At 38.5% G+C, this 18,326-nt stretch overlaps 1 protein-coding gene across 4 annotated transcripts in view; it reads left to right on the top strand.

Moving 5' to 3' along the window:
- Nucleotides 1-18,326, top strand: part of Kcnip4 (Kv channel interacting protein 4) — an 885,761-nt gene that overhangs the window by 788,538 nt on the left and 78,897 nt on the right. Inside the window, exon 2 of one of the 4 annotated variants that reach the window (XM_013009184.1) lies at nt 981-1,082. The exons of the other annotated variants lie outside the window; for them this stretch is intronic. Within the exon in view, the coding sequence (XP_012864638.1) occupies nt 981-1,082 (102 nt within the window). The remainder of the gene's footprint in view (nt 1-980; nt 1,083-18,326) is intronic. 4 annotated transcript variants of the gene reach the window in all.

Here is an 18,326-nt window from a genome sequence, read left to right as displayed (position 1 = left end):
TCCAAAATAAGAAGTACAAAGTGAAAAACAAGTGACATCTTTGCTAGGTCCCAATTATAAGGATGGTTTGACCTCAATTTAAATTGGATCTCTTGTTGTTGTGTTAGATTCTATGTGTGAGAAAGCCATATGTAGTAACATGCAAAATTAAGTTTTGGTGTGCGCAGCATGGTTAAGTAGATGATGACTTGGACCTCTGGCTTTTGACACTAGAAGTTGTTTCGGGAGTTTGCTGGCTTGCAATTTGGCCACTGTTGATTTTCCTCGAAAACTCTCCATGTTCCTCAAGTTACAGATGCCTGTCTATTCCTGGGGGAATGTTTTCCAAACACAAACCCTGATTCCTTTGGAATTGCTCTGTGTGAGAAAATGCCAGTCACTAATGTCCTTGTTGTGGAAAATGTGTCACACTGTCACATCTCCTGGCAGGTCAGCACATACTAATGAAGCTCCTATGTATCAAGGACACTTTTCCCCCCTCTTACTTTCAGGGAAGGCAAAGGTACTAGCAGGTGTCTATAGTGAGTATGGATGCTTTTCATAAGACGTCTATCTCTTCTGTAATCAACCCTGGGGCGTCATGAGAACAGACAATTGGAATGTGAGCCTTTGAGACTAGTTCAAATATTGAAATTTCAAATCCAGTGAACTCTTTTTAGTGATATTTCCTTTGCTGCTCATCTAAGGCTAAAAAGGGTCACCACATTGTAATTTTGTCATGCCCCAGATAACCTTTCAAAACTCTTGTTTATTCTTGCTAATTGTGTTTACCTAATACAACATAACAAAAAGATTGCTAAAGAAAACACGAATACAGAGGCAAGTATTTGGGGTGGGGGCTGGTCTCAACCCACTGGCTGTGATTGTTTGAATGGCTGGCTGCATCCCCAATCCTGCCTGGGCTTCCCTCATAACCCCTATGGCTCAAGCCCATTCCACTGTGCGGTTGGCGCTAACAGAACTGATGGTGTATTTTCTAGGTTTCCTCTACGCTCAGAACAACACCAAGCGCAGCATTAAAGAGCGGCTCATGAAGCTCTTGCCCTGCTCAGCTGCCAAAACGTCGTCTCCTGCTATTCAAAGCAAGTTTGGTTTTCTATTCGCCCTCCCCCCCACACATACAACAAACTGCTACTTTTAATTGTTTAGGTCTGCATGCATTGCAGTGCTTAGCTTTAAAAAGAATCAATACATCATCTACTGCAAAATCCACTTTATTGACATGCTTGTGTTTACCTGGAGCACTTTTGTGCAATTATGAAGCATTTCCCTTTTGGCAAATGAACAACACACTGTTAGTTCGAAGAACATGTGCTACACAACACCGGGAAGTTTTGGCTTGAGCTGAGGAGTAAGAGCTAGACTCAAGTAACACTGGGCTTTCCTGTTGCTTAATGTAGGCAGCAGCAGAGTAGCTGGATACTTGAAACAGTATTATTGTTAAAAAGCCTCTTCCTTTCTCTTAAAAATAAAAGTTACATGAAAATCACATTGCCAGGCGCTAGTGCTTCAGTCTTGTGATGCTAATTACTTAGAGATTGAGGGTAGAGGATTACAGCTTGAAGCCAGCCAGGGCAGGAAAGTCAGTACAATTCTTACCTCTAGTTAAGCACCAGAAAGGCCAGAAACTAGAGCTATGGCTCTAGCCTTTAACAAAATGCTTCCAGACAATGCCCAGGCCTTGATTTCAAGCCCCAGGACCTGCACACACACACACACACACACACACACACAATAATATTTATGCAGCTCATTGTGATATTTTTTCTACATGTTACATTGTATAATATTCAGACTGGAGAAAATGTATCTATATACTTAATTATCTTCCATTTCATTGTAGTGAAAACATTCAAAATCATTTCTTCTAGTCTTTCTAGAATAAAAATTCATCATAATTTTGTATGGTCATCCTATTTTACAAAAGACCGTCAGAACTTATTTCTCTACTGTATCAACTTATCTCAGCCCTCTGTCCCCTTTACTCACAACCACTGGTAGCTATGTACTGGCAATTTCCACACAATCAATATTTTGTGATTGCACATACATGCCAGCTTTGATGTGTTTGTCTTTCTCTGTCTGGCTTATTTCACTAAACCTAATGATCTCTCATCCATGTTGTTTCAAATGACAGTATTTCACCCTTTCTGTACTTGAATAGTATTCCACGTTGTTTCTATCCAGTCATTGTAGACACTCAGTTGTAGACAAATTGATTTTTTATTTTGGTTATTGTGAAGAGTGCTGCAATAATTTTGGGAGTGCAGCTGTTTCTTAAAAATACTGATTCCATTTCCTTTGAATATATAAACAGTAGCAAGATTTCTGGATCATATGGTAGTTCTATTTTTGAAGTTTTGGAGAAACTTCCAAAATATTTTCCAGGCTAGCTTTATACAGAAATGGAATTTCTGTACTGCTAGGCTTCAAATGTGTCACCAGATTAGAAAAAAACACTAAAAAACAAAAAAATTAATATGACTAATCTTTGCTTACATTCTCTTCTTATCAGTCAGGGCTCTGTGTGAAGCTGAACCCATACAAACATACATGCATATTCGTACATACACACACAGATAGAGGAGGCTCACAGGCCTGGGGGGGTGGACAAATTTCTTGGCAAGGCTGGAAGGCTGAGAAGATGCTATAGTCCTGGGTTAGCCTATTCTTAAGAAAACTAGTTTTGTCCTAAGACCTTCAACAAATCAGACAAAGCCCAACCATAGTATACAGAGTGAGCTACTTTTTACTTAATTCAACTGATTGTAATCCTTTTTTTTTTTTTTTGATCCGGTCGTGAGGCCTGAACTCTGGGCCTGGGCGCTGTCCCTCAGCTCTTCAGCTCAAGGCTAGTGCCCTACCACTTGAGCCACAGCACAACTTCCGGCTTTTTTCTTTTTGCTTATGTGGTGCTGAGGAATCGAACCCAGGGCCTTGAGCATGCAAGGCAAGCACTCTACCACTGAGCCACATTCCCAGCCCTGATTGTAATCCTTACTACATATACGAAATAGCTTCATATCAACACTCACATTAGGGTTGGATTTTATAATTGGATGTTATAGTCTCATCAGATTGGTATATTATACTAAACACGCTATTCACTGTAAACTCTTTCCTTCCAACTATGTGATATCCTTTTTAAAATATTATTTTTAAATTTTCTTTGCCACTTGAGCCTTGCCTCAGTCCATAATTATCTAAATGAGCAGAAGACAGAGAATGTCACATCTAAAGATCCTATATAGAATTTATAATGTAGCTGTACTAATACTCTTTCACTGATTTTTTTCCCCAAGAATCAAACAACCCTTAGAGTCAGATAGAGAAGTTAGTGCTCTTTGTGAGATACTTAATAGAGCATTAACAAACCAATACCTTGCTGCAAACCATGATCATCAGAGTAACTAGGATTACAGACACAAGCCACCAGCACCTGGCATAAACTCATTCTTTTATAAAATATTTATCATGTCAGTTCCTGCTTCTTATGCTGACAGAGGTAGCAATCAGTAAGACAGATATAAAATACAGAGCAAAATTCAAACCAACAAACCAAGAAAAGCTTTATGCTTCTACAAGTTAGATTACCCTCTGTGGGGAGAAATGAGACAGCACAAAGTAATTCTTCTCAGGAAATCCCATGTGCAGGAACTGAAATTATGGTAGCATATATAGATTTGTGGACATTTTTTGGTTTGTTTTATTCTTCACTGCCTATACACTCAATCCATCTCATGAATAATTTCCACCATGTCCTCAACAACCTGGAAAGCCACTGAGAATTGCCAAAGCCTTGATCCTACAGAAGCCTAAAGCTGTAGCTATTATTTCCCACTATTTGTATGCGACTGTTGGTTAGTAAAGTCACAAATTTTCTCCTTGCAAGTTGGAGCTGAAATTGCTTAATTTATCAGATGTTTACTGAAAAAAAAAAGTCATTTGTGTGTGCAGACCAGTAAAAGTGACTTTCGAGTGGATCTCAATACTTGGTGGCTGAGAAACTTCCAGAACATGCCATGTCCTGTACTATTGTTGTGCACCAAGACTTAGCATCGCATGCCCCCAAATAAATATTTATGAGACATGCAGGTGAATTTAAACTAAGTCATTTCCTAAAAGGATATTTCTTGAAAGTAAAAATATAAGCAGAGTATAATAAAAGAAATTACCAAAATAACTAAAACTTATATTTTTATAAAAATGGAAACTGAGAGGTATAGAAGCCACACTACATTTGGTCTATACTACACTTGGTTTGCAAAGCCCAGGAAGTGTAAAGTCACAAAACTCTGTTTCCAAGTAGTCAGCATATTTGCCAGTAGCCCCTTATCACAGGCAACTCCAGTCCATTACAGTAGCTTACTTTGGAAAGAAAGCCCCCTCATTCCATTACTACTCTAGCAAATGTGAGCTTAGCAGCTCTCCCTTCAGGGACTAGGTCTTAAGAATGGAGCAATGTACTAAGTAGATGCCAGGAGAAGAATGGGCTAGCTAAGCAGACCAGATACCAGATAGGCCACCGAGAGGATAAATACATTCAGCCCATGTTTGCATGCTGGCTCTCAGAGATTCCCAGGGTGAATCTTGACCTGACTAGTTCTTCAGCTCAAAGGAAGGTCAATAACTTATAACAGTTTTCTCTACTTGATCTTATCAAGCTTCCAGATCAAGAGGACTGAAAGTTAGTTCCTGGCACATAATCCCAAACTATGGCTGAACTCTAAAGCACTGAGACTCTCCAATCAGAGACTTAGTTAATAAAGGGAATATAAGAAGACATCTAGCCATACTCAATGTTATTATTATGCTCACCTTTGGTCCTCAGCTCCACCCAGACCTGGGCCCCCCTCCATTCCCGGAGTTCCCTCCATACAGCTGGGCCCTCCCTCTCTCCGCCCAGACCCACTGAACTCCCATTTAACTGACTTCCTATCCCCCACACCCTCCTGCTACCTGGATGGTGACGGAGGCCATGTGCTCCCTCTTGGGGGAAATATGGCTCCTCTAACAAACCTTATAATAATCTTTCTCCTGTGCCTGCCTGCCTCTGTGTGGTCTCCTGGGATGGATGTGTGGGATCCTTCATTAATGGTGGCCCTTACCGGGACAGGCTTCCCAGTGGATTTGCCCCCTCTCCACTTCAGAAGGGGGTTCGACCAGCTGCCCTGGGACCTATTCTGAGATCTTACACTTCCGTTGCCAGAGAACCACCAAGGTAACTTTCTCCAGACTGAGTGCTCTTCCTGCCCATCCAACACCACTAATTAAGTCCTACCCTGGTTAGTAACCAGTAACTGCAGTTCTGGGTTTCTGATTTCTATAGTTCTGTCTGTAAGCCACTGGGGCTTCATGGGCTAATTGAGCCCTACCCCCTGCCGTCTGACTGAAATCTTGGCCAAGTGCCCAGAACTCTTGGCCTACCATGGCCAAGGACCACCATGGAGAAAACCTGAGGACATTTCTCACTGGCGCCCCTCCCTTCCCTTACTAGTATGAGCTGATGCTCTGTGACAAGCACTTGGCTCTTGGTCACTATACCAGGGGAAGGACACTAAATTTCTTTATATTAAGGTCACCTGGGCCTTGGAGGGCTGCTGAGCCCCCATCAGAGTCAAATTTGGCCCCAAATTTAAAACTCCACTTCTGTGAGTGCTTGGGCAGGTATAAGTCTCTCTGTGTCTCTCTCCTTCTCCCCTTAAACTCTTCCCTTTGCTGTTCCAAAATTAGCTTCTGGTAACCTCTCCCTTCTTCCAACTAAAGGTATTCACAAGTATTTCATGTGCTAAATGCGTTGGTTAAGCCCTGGAAGAATGTAGCCAGCCATAGCTTGTTTATACTCCTTGAGATAAAAAGTGGATGAGTTTAAGTTTAAACTTACCCCCCAAAAAAGGTCAACAAATTTGGATATTACCAAAAGTATATTAAATTCTGTTAAATCTTCTCTCTAGCCTTGAGCATGTGGTAGATGCGCCATCTTGGCATCCTGGGCTTACACTCCCCATGTAGTCTAACTGAATCCCTGGTTATCAGAAGGATAGCATTGCTTCTTTTAGAAGCCACTTACTAGATCACTACTGGCTTTCACATTAAACTACAATCTGCCTGCCTTATTTTATAACCATATTGATATTACCCCCTCCTCCTCAGATCTGGGGACAACACATTCACTCCTTTCCTAACATAACCCTCCTCCTCTTCCTCTTCCCCCATGATATTAAAGACGCTCATTTGTCAAATATAATCTTAAAATAGTCGACTATGTTTACCTCTAGTGAAATAGATGAAGCATAATATTTTCTGCATGAAGGAGCATAGATTATTTAAATGTTTGAAAATCAAATGTATCATTAACCTTGAGTAAACGAAGAAGAAGAAGAAGAAGAAGAATTTCTAAACTCCTTGCCTTATGCCACACATCTTGGTGCTTTGGTGATTGAAACACAAAACACAAAACAAAAAAACTGTTACACAAATATCAAAAAAGACTAGCTGCCTTGGAATGAAATTGGGGAACAACATGCACAGCTTTAAAGACAAGGAAATAATTGATCCATGCAATGGTGTGTGATTTTCTTCAATGGAACCACTGACTGGTAGTTGAAAGTAAATATGATCTAGTGAGCATTAATTTAAGCTTTAGAGTATCCTCCAACTGGCATTTTATCTCCTAGGCAGAAAGGAGAGATACCCTGAAGACACAGCTAGGATCAACCTTAAGAATTGGCTTGTTCAAATTTAAACTATCCCATTGTTCACCAAGCAGCCAAGTGTCTGCTCCTCTAGACCTGCTGATGAGAACGAGGCCAAGCCTACACAGCACTCACTCCACACCAGCCCCTCCCTTTTCCATTTTCTTGAGAATCAATAGCTGCCCCGTTGCTGAAGTTAGAGATTTCCCTGTTTCTGCTCTCCTATACCTTATCTTATTGGTCTTTATGCTTTGGTTAATTTTCTCTCTGAAATATCTTTTATATTTACTTCTCCTTTATATCTCTTGTGGTATTGTTTCTGGCTCAGCCCTTCAATATCCCTTCCAAGAATTACTGAAGGAGGCAAAGATAGACCCTCCTGGCACATATGCTAATCCCTCTTGTGTTTGTTACTAAACAAAGTGCCTGGAGTTATTTACATAAATTATCTGCCACTTAACTTTATTTACTCTTTCATTGTACAATGTTCCCTTTTGTTCCATTTTAAGAGACTGTGTGAGGGAGTCATGATACTAGATTCTGGCCTTCAGTTGGGGAATAGGACATTATTAGTTCATTTTTCTCCTGAAGACTATTTGAGAAGAAGTACCATGCATGAAAATAAGGATAATCTCAAGGAAGACAATTGTGGCATGGTGTCTGAAAAAGGCCTGTGAGTAAGGGAGCAATACAGACTAGCCTAGGGAAATCTCATTAATGATGTGAAATTTGAGACCTTAAAGCCAGTAGTGTGAGAATCAGGAGACATTGTTCCATAAAGAGAAGTTGTATAGTTTATTCAGGAGACAGAAAGATAATCATCAGCACAATGAGTTCTCCGTGGACATTAATAAGGCAATTCACATTAAGTTCTTAATACATGAAACATTAACTAATATAAATAGGTGACAAGTATTAACTCCATTGATACTTCTAATTGAGTTCTGGGGCTCACATATGATTTTTCCCAAATAATAGCTCAGTAAACCAAGGCCCAGAGAGAAAAACCTCCCCTGTCCATGGAAATAGGATTATCACACCAAACCTAGGACCCCTTTATTTTCTCAGGCTGATGTGTACTCACCAGCTCTGATACTGATTGAGGAAGGGCCTTGTAGAATTCTAAGAGAAGCTCATTTTTCTATGAATTTTGAAATACTTGATAAATATAGGAAATTGGGACAATAAAATCTCCCTCTGTATGACTAATGGAAGGGAAAGAGAGATAGAGGAAGGGAGGGAGGGATAGAGAAGACGGAAGGGAGGAAGGAAAAAAGATAGAGAGAGACAGAGAGAGAACATTAAATTTGGCCTTCTCCATGAAAGTAGAATTGCATCGCCATTTCACAACCAAAACTTGTGCAGAATCTCACGTGGGAAATTGGATGAACAAAACCCTTTACCTAAAAGCCCTCTGTCTGGTACAGCGGTACAGACCTTTACCAAATTAACTATAAAATATCAGATTGTCACATTCATAAATGAAGACCTACTGAAAACATTCAGAGAGAGAATGAAGGAAACTGCCACAGGTGTGGTGCAGAGGAAAGCTAAATGGACTAAATTTTGCCCTATTTTATATTTGAGAAGGCTAGAGAAAGAATTCGCTCAAAACCATAAAGCGATTAAAAGTTTGGGGGATGGGAAACTGCATTCAAAGGCAAATATTTGCCAGTGCCAGAGTTTGAAGATTTGGTATCAGGCAAGGTCCAGGAAGTAGCAGAGGCATGTATGTTTAAGTGCTGTGGATGAGAGGTTAATGATGGAACCATATGCACAGATGTGGGCAGAGATTCTGGAGCCAAGTAGGCTAGTGAGTGCCAGCTAGGATAAAAGTAATAGTGTCTCTGTTGTCTCTGTTGATGGTTGTCAGTAGATGGAAAAGTAATAACCAAGGATATCCCAAGAGAAACGAAGGTCCTTCAAAGGATACAAATTCATTCTTAACCCACCAAGGAAGAACACAGGGAATAAAAACCAGACCACAGCTCTGTTTTCTTTCTCTCCTATCCCCTCTAACCAAACTCAGCAAGAAACCAGAGCTCATCAAGGAATGCAGATAGTAGTGTCTAGAGTTCAGCCTCCCTGCTGAGAGGAGCACTTAGCAGATGACACAGTCCCAATTCTGTTCATTTGAGCAGCTGGGAAATGAAATCCACAGATCTTAACCACATGCCTTCTTTTCTTTTCTATTTGTTTTTAATTTCACAACATATTCAAAACTGACAACTGACTCACTAATGCTTATGGCTCTTGAATTGGTATTTGTAAGATTAAGAAATTTAACAACCTACTTCCTTGAGGATGGATGATGATCAAGAAATTCTATAGTACAGATATTTCTCCTTACAAAATGAATGTTGTCAAGTATGTGGCTGTATCTCTTGACTTAATAACTGATAGTAATTCACTTTTTTAAATTCTCTCTTTTTTTTTTGTCATAGCGCCTCCAACTCAGTGTCTCAGCTCTGTCTACTTTTTGCACAAAGCAAGCAGTCTTATCACTTTGAGCCACAGTGTGCCATTTCTGGTTTTCTGGTGGTTAATTAGAGATCAAAATCCCACAAACTTCCTGCCTTGGCTGGCTTTGAAGCACGAGCCACAGATCTCAGCCTCCTGAGTTATGCCACTGGCACTTGGCTCCAGGTTTTTTGTTTTTTGTTGTTTCGTTGTTGTTTACTAAGACAAAGTAATCATTTTTCCTAGCCAGTCATAGAATATTACTATAGTAAAGGGTACTGATAGATAATAGTTAAGAACTAATGCAGAAGATAAAACCTGCAAAACCTAATTATAGGTATATCTTCATTATACACATTTTTTATTTAAACTGAAATCATAATAACATCCATCTGGAAATATTTCAGTGCCCATATCCCTACAAAATAATTGATCCACTAAATTAATGCTTTGTTCTGGGGCTGTTTGTTGTTGATTATGAATAGTCACAGAAAAATGAGTGTGTAAAGGTTATTGTGAGATGAAGCTGCTCATAACAGATAAGCCACAATCAGCATATAGCTGTGCATAATTGCAAGGTACAATTGTCTAACTGCGCTTTAGATTTCCAGTGTCCAATATAGCCTAACTTCTCAGAGTGTTTTGTTTTTCCTAGAACCATATGGATTGTGGAAAATTTTACATGCCACTCAGTGGAAGAAACTATCAGACTTTAGATGTTGGCAAATGGTTTTGAAAAGTGACTTGAACTGCCAACATGATGTCAATTAAAAAGGCAGCAATCACAGCCAAGAAATTAACCAAAAAAATGTTTAGTCCTCTGACAATTAATTAATCTCTTGCTAACCCCTCAGTGAATTTAGCTGAAATCTTCAGCCTGGGCTTGTGAGCGGGAAAGTCTTTGGATGAACTGAGTTATAACTCGTTGACGCTGGCAAGCTTTATTTTGTAACTATTTTTCAATAGAAAACAGGGATGCTTCTATTTCACTATCTTTATAAAGCTTAAATAGTCTATTCAAAATTCTCAGATGTTATTTTAACTTACGTCTCAAACGTCCAGCACCAGGTCTGTGCCTGATTCAGTTCTCAGTGCTTTATGCAGATTATCTCATTAGAAGCTAAAAAATAATCCTGTGAGATAGGCTTTATTTTGCTCTCTTTGCAGAAGTAACTAAGGCACAGGAAGTATATTATTTTGCCTAAATTTCATCATCAGGGAGAGGAGAGAGTGAGGTTGTATCCATCAGGGTCAGCCCAGTGTATGTCCTTTAGAAGTTCAGTGTTTTAGTTTCATGAAGGAAAACAAAAAAGGCAGTGCAGTTGATGTGGCCCCTTAAAATGAAGTGTTCGCTGTTTCCTATAGGGAACAGCCTAAGTCTTGACCTTAGTCTTACCAAACATGAGTTAAGGACCAGAGACCCTGCCCATGTCGTGTTCCACATCTAGCACTGCAGCAGCCATGGAGATGACATTGTTTATTTTTGACAAATGGTGGGTGTTTCAAAGGTACCCATGATTTCCTTCTTACTCTTTTACTACCCATGAAATACAGTGTATGGGAGTCCTAGGAATGTCATCTTCATAAAATTCTTGTGAGAACAACAGATTAAAAACTGAATTTACAAGGTGAAAACAAAATGAGAGAGGAAAAGTACAAGAGAGAGAAATAGAGAGAGGTTTGCCCAAGTCACCTAAATATTAGTAACAAATGAAAGAAAAGACCATTCTTTTTCTTGGTCCATCATATTTCTATCCGAAATCTTTATTAAATCACGAATGGGTATGATATGGGAAACCCAGAGCCTGGAGAGCCATAACAGCTGTCTGCTGTTGGCAGGTTTAGTTGATTTCATTTCAAGATGTCAGAGAATTATGGAGCACTGTTTGAAAGGTAATAGTGCCTGGGGAACACACAGATCATTTCATCTGAAGGCTCACATTGTGCTGAAATAAACAGACTTGGGTATAGATCACTCAGATACAACAAATACAAGCAAATTGCTGGGGAGAGAGTGCTAGCCAATAGCACTAGAAACTTACATGTGATACCTCTGGCATTGCCTATGTCACTCAAATCCTGGTTCCATGACTAAGTAGCTATAGACATCTTAGATAGGTTGCTTACCTCTTCTGGAAATCAGAATGGTAAATATTCTATGTTCTTTCTCAAAGAATTAAATGAGAAAGTCTCACATGTACTTATATGGACCATAAATAAGTTAACCATTCATGCTGCTCTTCTACCCCACTAGAGTGCAATCACTGTGGTCACCTAGATGACACTGAGCAAAACCTAGATGTATTCCACAAAGCTGGGTCCTTTAGAGAACAACCATAATGCACACGCACACACACACACACACACACACACATTATATTGTATAATATATATATACCTAGACAAACATATACATTTATGTGTGTATGTATATATTACCTCTTGTAAAATTTATTCATCTGTTGATAGACACCTTGGTTAATTGTATAACTACCTATTATTAATGGTCCTAAAATAAAATGAATGAAAATCTAAGACACACTTTAAATAGCTTTATTGATTACTGTATCTTTTTTATTTTGGTTTCCTATCACAATGAGATAGTTTTCTTCCCACCTGAGCCTTCTATCATTTTTGTAGTTCTTAATGAGCCAAAATGCTTGGGCTGATAAGTACTTTCAAATACAAATGTAGAAAATATTTATTATTTTATTAATTCTTGGGAGCTTGTTCAGAATGGAGCTTACTTTATTAACATTTTCATGCTTGGTCACCTACATAACTAATTGTAGTTGTACATTCTAGTTTTCATTTGCCTTGACCTAAGAAATAATATTCAGGCTAAGTAGAAGTCTAGTCAATGATTTATGGTGTGTTTCTTTAGATAAAGAAATGAGAACCTAGCAGATCACACAGACTCAATTTTCCACCCCAATAGGTGTATAAAATATACCTACAGCTATGTTATCTGCTTAGAGTTCAGTTAAAGTTTAGCCTTCTTTCTTTCAAATTGCCTTCCTGCCAGGGGATCTAAGCAACAAATGTGATTGGCAGCTTTCCTTTTCAGCAACTCTACTCAACTTTGCTTGCAAGCTTCATAAAACAAAAGGAAAAGGAAAACAATTTCTACATATGAACTGACACACACACACAAAAAAGGCCTATCCTCTTCATCAAAACTTTTTCTTCTTCTGAGACCTTTGATAACAGGACAATTCTGTAGTATACTACAGTGTTCTGTGAATCTGTTTAGAAGTAAATAAATTCTCTAGTGGATTTTCCTATGGGTAAAGTTATCATGTTAATTTACCTCAATAAAAGTGTAAAAATAAATAATGCTGTAGATGAGCAAATATTAGAAACATTGATGTCAAAATGACTACACAATGACAGCACATGTGGATTCTTAAAATGTACCATGTCCTCTTCACAATTTATTTTTTCGTTCGTGGGGCTTGAACTCTGGGCCTGGGAGCTGTCCCTCAGCTCTTCACCTCAAGGCAAGCACTCTACCACTTGAGCCACAGCCCCACTTCCACAAATTTTTAATATATAATTCTTCTTGTTCTGTCCACTTATTGCTCACTCAAGTCTTATTGTTGTCACCATTTTACAGATGAGAGAAGGAAGGTGGGTGGTCTGAAGTGGTTTATCTTAAACTTCACAGCAACTAAGCAGCAGAGGTGAAAGTCAGGCCCAAACCATTACATCAGATAGATCCTTTATCTAAGCCTGCTACATGTCAGGCTTGGATGCCAAGCATGCAAGCAGGACTGAACTACACACAGATTCTTTATTCTTAGATCCATGTGTACATGAATCCAGCCCATAATGACCTCACAGTCTAAAGAAGAACATGGCATAGAAGCTACAATAAATTTCTATTAGTTGTTCTTTCATAGCATCCTTCCCAGGAACTATTTTAAATGTTTTGTGGGCATTATTCCATTTAAAACTTCAGATAAAATAATATCATGGGTCCTATTATTATAAGCACTATAAGCACTTCGTCTACAGGCTAATAAGACTTAGAAGCAGGGTTAATCAAACTCAATCCAGAAGATCCTAGAATATTCTCAGTTAATGATATATACTAGTTATTAATAATCACAAGTGCTTTCACCACTAGATTTATATCTGTCAGTAATTCATTTATGAAATTGCTAAAACTGTTATCAACAGTTTATACATTTTTAAGTTGAAGCTTGGAAAAGTTAAATGCATTGTCCAGGGCCAGAATTGGGAAATGACCCCAGGGAAAAATAGAAATTTGAAATAACTGAATGTTTTTTCTGTATTAGCACTATTGGGCACTGGTGAACTCATTGTGTAATGAGTAACACCAATATTAGTATTAATAATATACTACCACAGATAATAACAAATTATTAATCAGATATATACTTCCAGGTATTCCATCATTTAATTTGGTCAGTCATCCAGTTCTGTAATATTGGGCAATAATTTATGGTTATTTTATGTTGGTAGAAATATGAGGAAACAAGTTTCATCAATTTTCCTAGGCACAATATATATATACAACTGTTACTTGTATGACACAGTCTGTTTCTGAAGCCAGAAACTAGCTGAACCACAGAAGGACCATATCACAACTCAGATACTACCAAACTTTCCTAACATTGTGTTTTAAACATTGGTGCTTTGTTTATCATCACTGGCATACTCCCAAAACGTACCTGAAGCATATTACAAAGAATTTATAACTACCTCACTTCCCTGAGCTCCAAAACTAGTGGATTCCTAGTACATTCCTAAAGTCACTAGGAAATAAGATTACCAGAGTATCTACTTTCTAACTAAATACATTATCTACTTTCTAACACAATACAGTGACATCTTATGTCGCTATATTTTGCAGGAATACAATTTCTATATTTTTATTTATTCTACAGCTGTTCTGTTTAAGTCATTGTTTTTTTTTTCTTTTTTGCTTATGTGGTGCTGAGAAATCGAACCCAGGGCCTCAGGCATGCAAGACAAGCGCTCTACCACTGAGCCACCTTCCCAGCCCAGCTGTTCTGTTTAAATGAACGACTTTAAATAAACAAACAAAAATACATCACTTTCCTGTTACTATCTGAAATAAAGTAAGAGGAAGAAAACCTTCTACTGAAGATGAAGAATCAAAAATCGGTCATTGCTTACTTTATCAATATGAATTTCCCAGGTGTACTTTCCCACATCCTCAATCTCATGGGCTTCCTTGGTTTACAGAAAATCAGATGTAATTTATAGAAATTAGGGTTAGAATTGTAAGATTCAATTTCTAACATTATAACTTGCTATTTCTATGTCTTTCATACATTACCTCATTCCACCCAGAACTCTGTATCTAATTAGAAAAATACAAGTGAAAGAGTTTGTGTCAAGTGTCAAGGCCAGTTACATTTCCAGAATAGCTCTATTTTCTGCCTAGAGCTCTTTGTTACTAATTTTCATATTCTTATTTGGGTGTATGAGATTTCTACGTAATTGGGACATCCTGTGGCCTCCTTTTTCAAAGGTGGCCGAGTAATCAAATAGTTAATCACATGAATCCTGGGAACAGACTTCTCAGAGTTTATAGCCTACGCTGACACACTGAGATGGTGGGCAAGTCACTTCATCTCTCTGTGTAGTATAAGTGTGTATCAAGAACATAGTGTAGAAGATTTTCTGAGTTAATGAGTGTGAAGTACTTACACATAACAAAAAAAATATATAAAATGTGGCTAGATCTTATTGGATTCTTAGGACAAAGAAGAGAAAGTCTATTAAAGCTCAAGAGAAGTTCTTTGTTAAAAGCATTTTGAATTTAGTGAATTAACCTAGGCTATCTTTCTGTATCTCTTTTTCTGTTTCACTACTTTTGAAAATTTTTCTCTTTGACCATAATTGCTCTCAGCCTTTTGCCTTGCCTAATTAGACTATCAGTCATTTTGGGTCCCTATTTATGGGTGATTTCAATCACGTTCCTTTTCCCATTTTCCTCCCCTCCGGAGAAGTGCTATATTTAGATTTTTTTTCTCTGTGTTGGGAATGTCTGGAATATAACACTTACTTCCTTCATTTCCCAAACAATCAATTAAGACCCTGTCACCTAAGGAAAATATTTTAGAGACTCATTCAGACTTAGAGCAATAATATGTTTAATACTGACAATAAGTCTTCCAATCAAGTGATTACTTATAAAACTGTAGGCTTGTTGAAGAGTTGTTTATGTTTATAAATAAGCTAGAGATAATCCATTCATACATGCTGTAAGAAATATCTCCCGTGGTTTACTGCTGGGTTGTTATATCTTGCAAGTGATTGAATTCAATCACGAAATTGCAAAGCAATTCAGCTTCCCCGAGAGTGGGAATTACAGTGTCATTGCCAACAAGCACCTTGAACAGAAGATGTTCAAAATAATTGGCCATTTTCACAGTACATCCATTTTCAATGTGATGTATGAATATAAAATAGTAGAAAGTACTAATTATGAAGGTTTCTTTTTTTTTCTTTTGGTCCTAAAATACACTCAGGGTCAGAGTTAAAGGGACACTTTTTAGAGTAAGAAAAATAGGGGTTCCAATTGCTCAGAGTAGTCAAGGAAGGGCTTGGACTCCCATGGTGTTTTAGATGGATTCATTGCTTTCTCCTCTCTCTTTGTGGGCAGCCCGTGAGCAGCGTGGAATTAATTTTCATACACTCTGTAGCTGCTGAATATAGCTCCTTGTGGGTGGTTGGGTGAAGGGTTATGAGGACAAGAAGAGTCAAGGAGGTACCCTGGTCTTCATCTTCTTGAGATGAATAAGGTTGCCAAGGTTTAAAGAGATATTTACAGAGCCTAACCCAGGTTTGAAGTTCCTGTCCACAGAAGTCAAATGGTAGAATAGCAGAAAGAAACACAGGAAGTTAGTGACAGATCCATTTTCCTCATCGGTTTTGAAGTTGTACAGACTTGAACAAATTCTTCATCTCATGATACTAATTCCTGGTTATCAGGCTAACTTCTTTGAGAGGCTGAGTGTAGGCCTTAATAAGGAAGTCGATAGCCGATAGCCAATAACCGATAGCAGGATAGCTTTGTTTAAAAAAAATTAGGCCTGGGTGGGGAGTTAGGGGAGAAGCTTTGTCTTGTCTTGTTTAAACATGAGACAAAAGTAGACATCACCTTATTCTGGGGTTGTTTCCAACATGATGGTCAAAAATCTCGAGTAAAATCCCCTTCAATACCTCCCATTGGACCAACCTTCTTGTGTTTGATAATGTACAATGTATCTTTTGAAAGTAATCAACCAAATCATGATGATATTGCCATGCCATTGCTGGGCTGATTCAATCAGAGGTAACCATGAGGAGCAAACACTCAGAGGGTTATTACTATAAATGAGATCAAGCAACACAAGCCACGGAGGCTGAGGCCTTGGAAAACCAAATCAACTTCAGCTCAGATAAAGGGTTAAAGTTATAGTATTTATGTTTGTTTTTAATTGGTCATGGGTTTGAACTCAGGGTCTGGGCTCTGCCCTTGAGCTCTTTGGCTGAAAGCTAGTGCTCTACCACTTTGAGCCACAATGCCATTTCCAGTTTTCTGGTGGCTAATTGCAGATAAGAGTCTCATGCACTTTTCTGCCTGGGCTGGCTTTGAACTACAATCCTCAGATCTCAGCCTCCTGAGTAGCTAGGATTACAAGCCTGAGGCTAGCTTATGCCCAGCTTGATTTTTGTTGTTGATGTTGTTTCAGAATGAAGAATAAACACATTTTTAAAGAACAGTCATGTTTTAGTTAGAAATCAGAAATCCTGTGCATATATATGCTGTCATTGGAATGCTCCAAATAGTGACTCATTTATTTGACAACTTTTGATTGAGTACCATTAGTATGTCTAATTAGATGCTTCTGGGCCAGGTTGCTAGAAAAAAGGCTATAGCATCCCAGAAAGGGACTTACACTGTATGGCTGGTTTGCGTTCTAAACTGACTTCCTCTATAAAGTTGTTTGGTATTCTGAATTTCAATTCCTGCTTACACATTCGTGGATTTAGAAGTCAGTACCCACACTTAGTATTATAAAGCAAAATCTTCTGTAGTTATATCTGGAGGAGTATGGTTTGACCTTAGATAGAGTCAAATTTGCATAATTATGAGTTAGGCTGCAATAAGTTTTTACTGTATTTTAGGGGGAGTTGTGAGGAAAGAGGAGAATAATGCCTATTTTTAAAAAGTCTCATTCTGTGGTTCCCTGGAGATTTGAATCCCAATTTCTAGCCCAATTGTGTCATGACCTAAGGGGGCTGTTGACTCAGACATAGGACAACCTGAGCTCTGAGAGACTTAAATTTGAAGAACAAAGAACAAGAAGAGACTACTACGAAGTTCAAGGATATCTGGGTTTGGTAATTCATTGTCTGATTAAAATCAAATCTATTAGAAGCCACATGAATTAAAATGCTATTTGTATTGGCCTTGTCTTGGAATGCAAATTTAACATTGAATTCACACCATGCTCTGGCAAAGCCTGGAGTTCTTCAGGAGGCCAGAGATCTGCTTTCAGCTTTTGTACCAGATAAACTACTCAGCCACCCTGGATCTATAGTTCTCCTGATATAATGTGGAAATATAAAAGCCCTCTGTGACATTGCGAGCTGTGAGATTCAATCTGCCCTGCAAATACTTATATTCTTCGGCTGTGAAGTTATCTATTGAGCTGATCATGCCTTTGATGAACCTTAAGGTTACTTGACAGAGAGAAATGGAGGAACTGGAAGTTAAGTGGCCATTTATCCCCTAGGATTTTGAATCTAAACATATAACAACTCTCATTTCTTAAAAGAGTGTATTACTCCTGGAATCCCAGTTCCTCAAGAGGCTAAAATTAGAATGATCAGAGTTTGAGGCCAACCTGGGCCAAAAGTTAACTTGACCTGATTTCAGTTAATAATCTGGGCTTTGTCGTATACTTGTGTGTTCCCAGATACATGGAAGGCAGTTATAGATAGGAGGATCAAAGTCCTAAGCCAGCCTTATGGAAAAAGCAGGAGACCCTACCCAAAAAATAAAAAAAGCAAAAGGGGCTGAGGTATGGAGTGCACTGTCCTAGAAAGTGTGAGAGGTCTTGAATTCAAACCTAATACCATATGTGTGTGTTATTTACAAAAATATGAATGGACAGATACTCATAT

This window comes from Dipodomys ordii, unplaced genomic scaffold (assembly GCF_000151885.1).
Source record: "Dipodomys ordii isolate 6190 unplaced genomic scaffold, Dord_2.0 Scaffold8, whole genome shotgun sequence".
Classification (NCBI taxonomy): domain Eukaryota; kingdom Metazoa; phylum Chordata; class Mammalia; order Rodentia; family Heteromyidae; genus Dipodomys; species Dipodomys ordii.
This window is presented reverse-complemented; position numbering and strand designations above follow the sequence as displayed.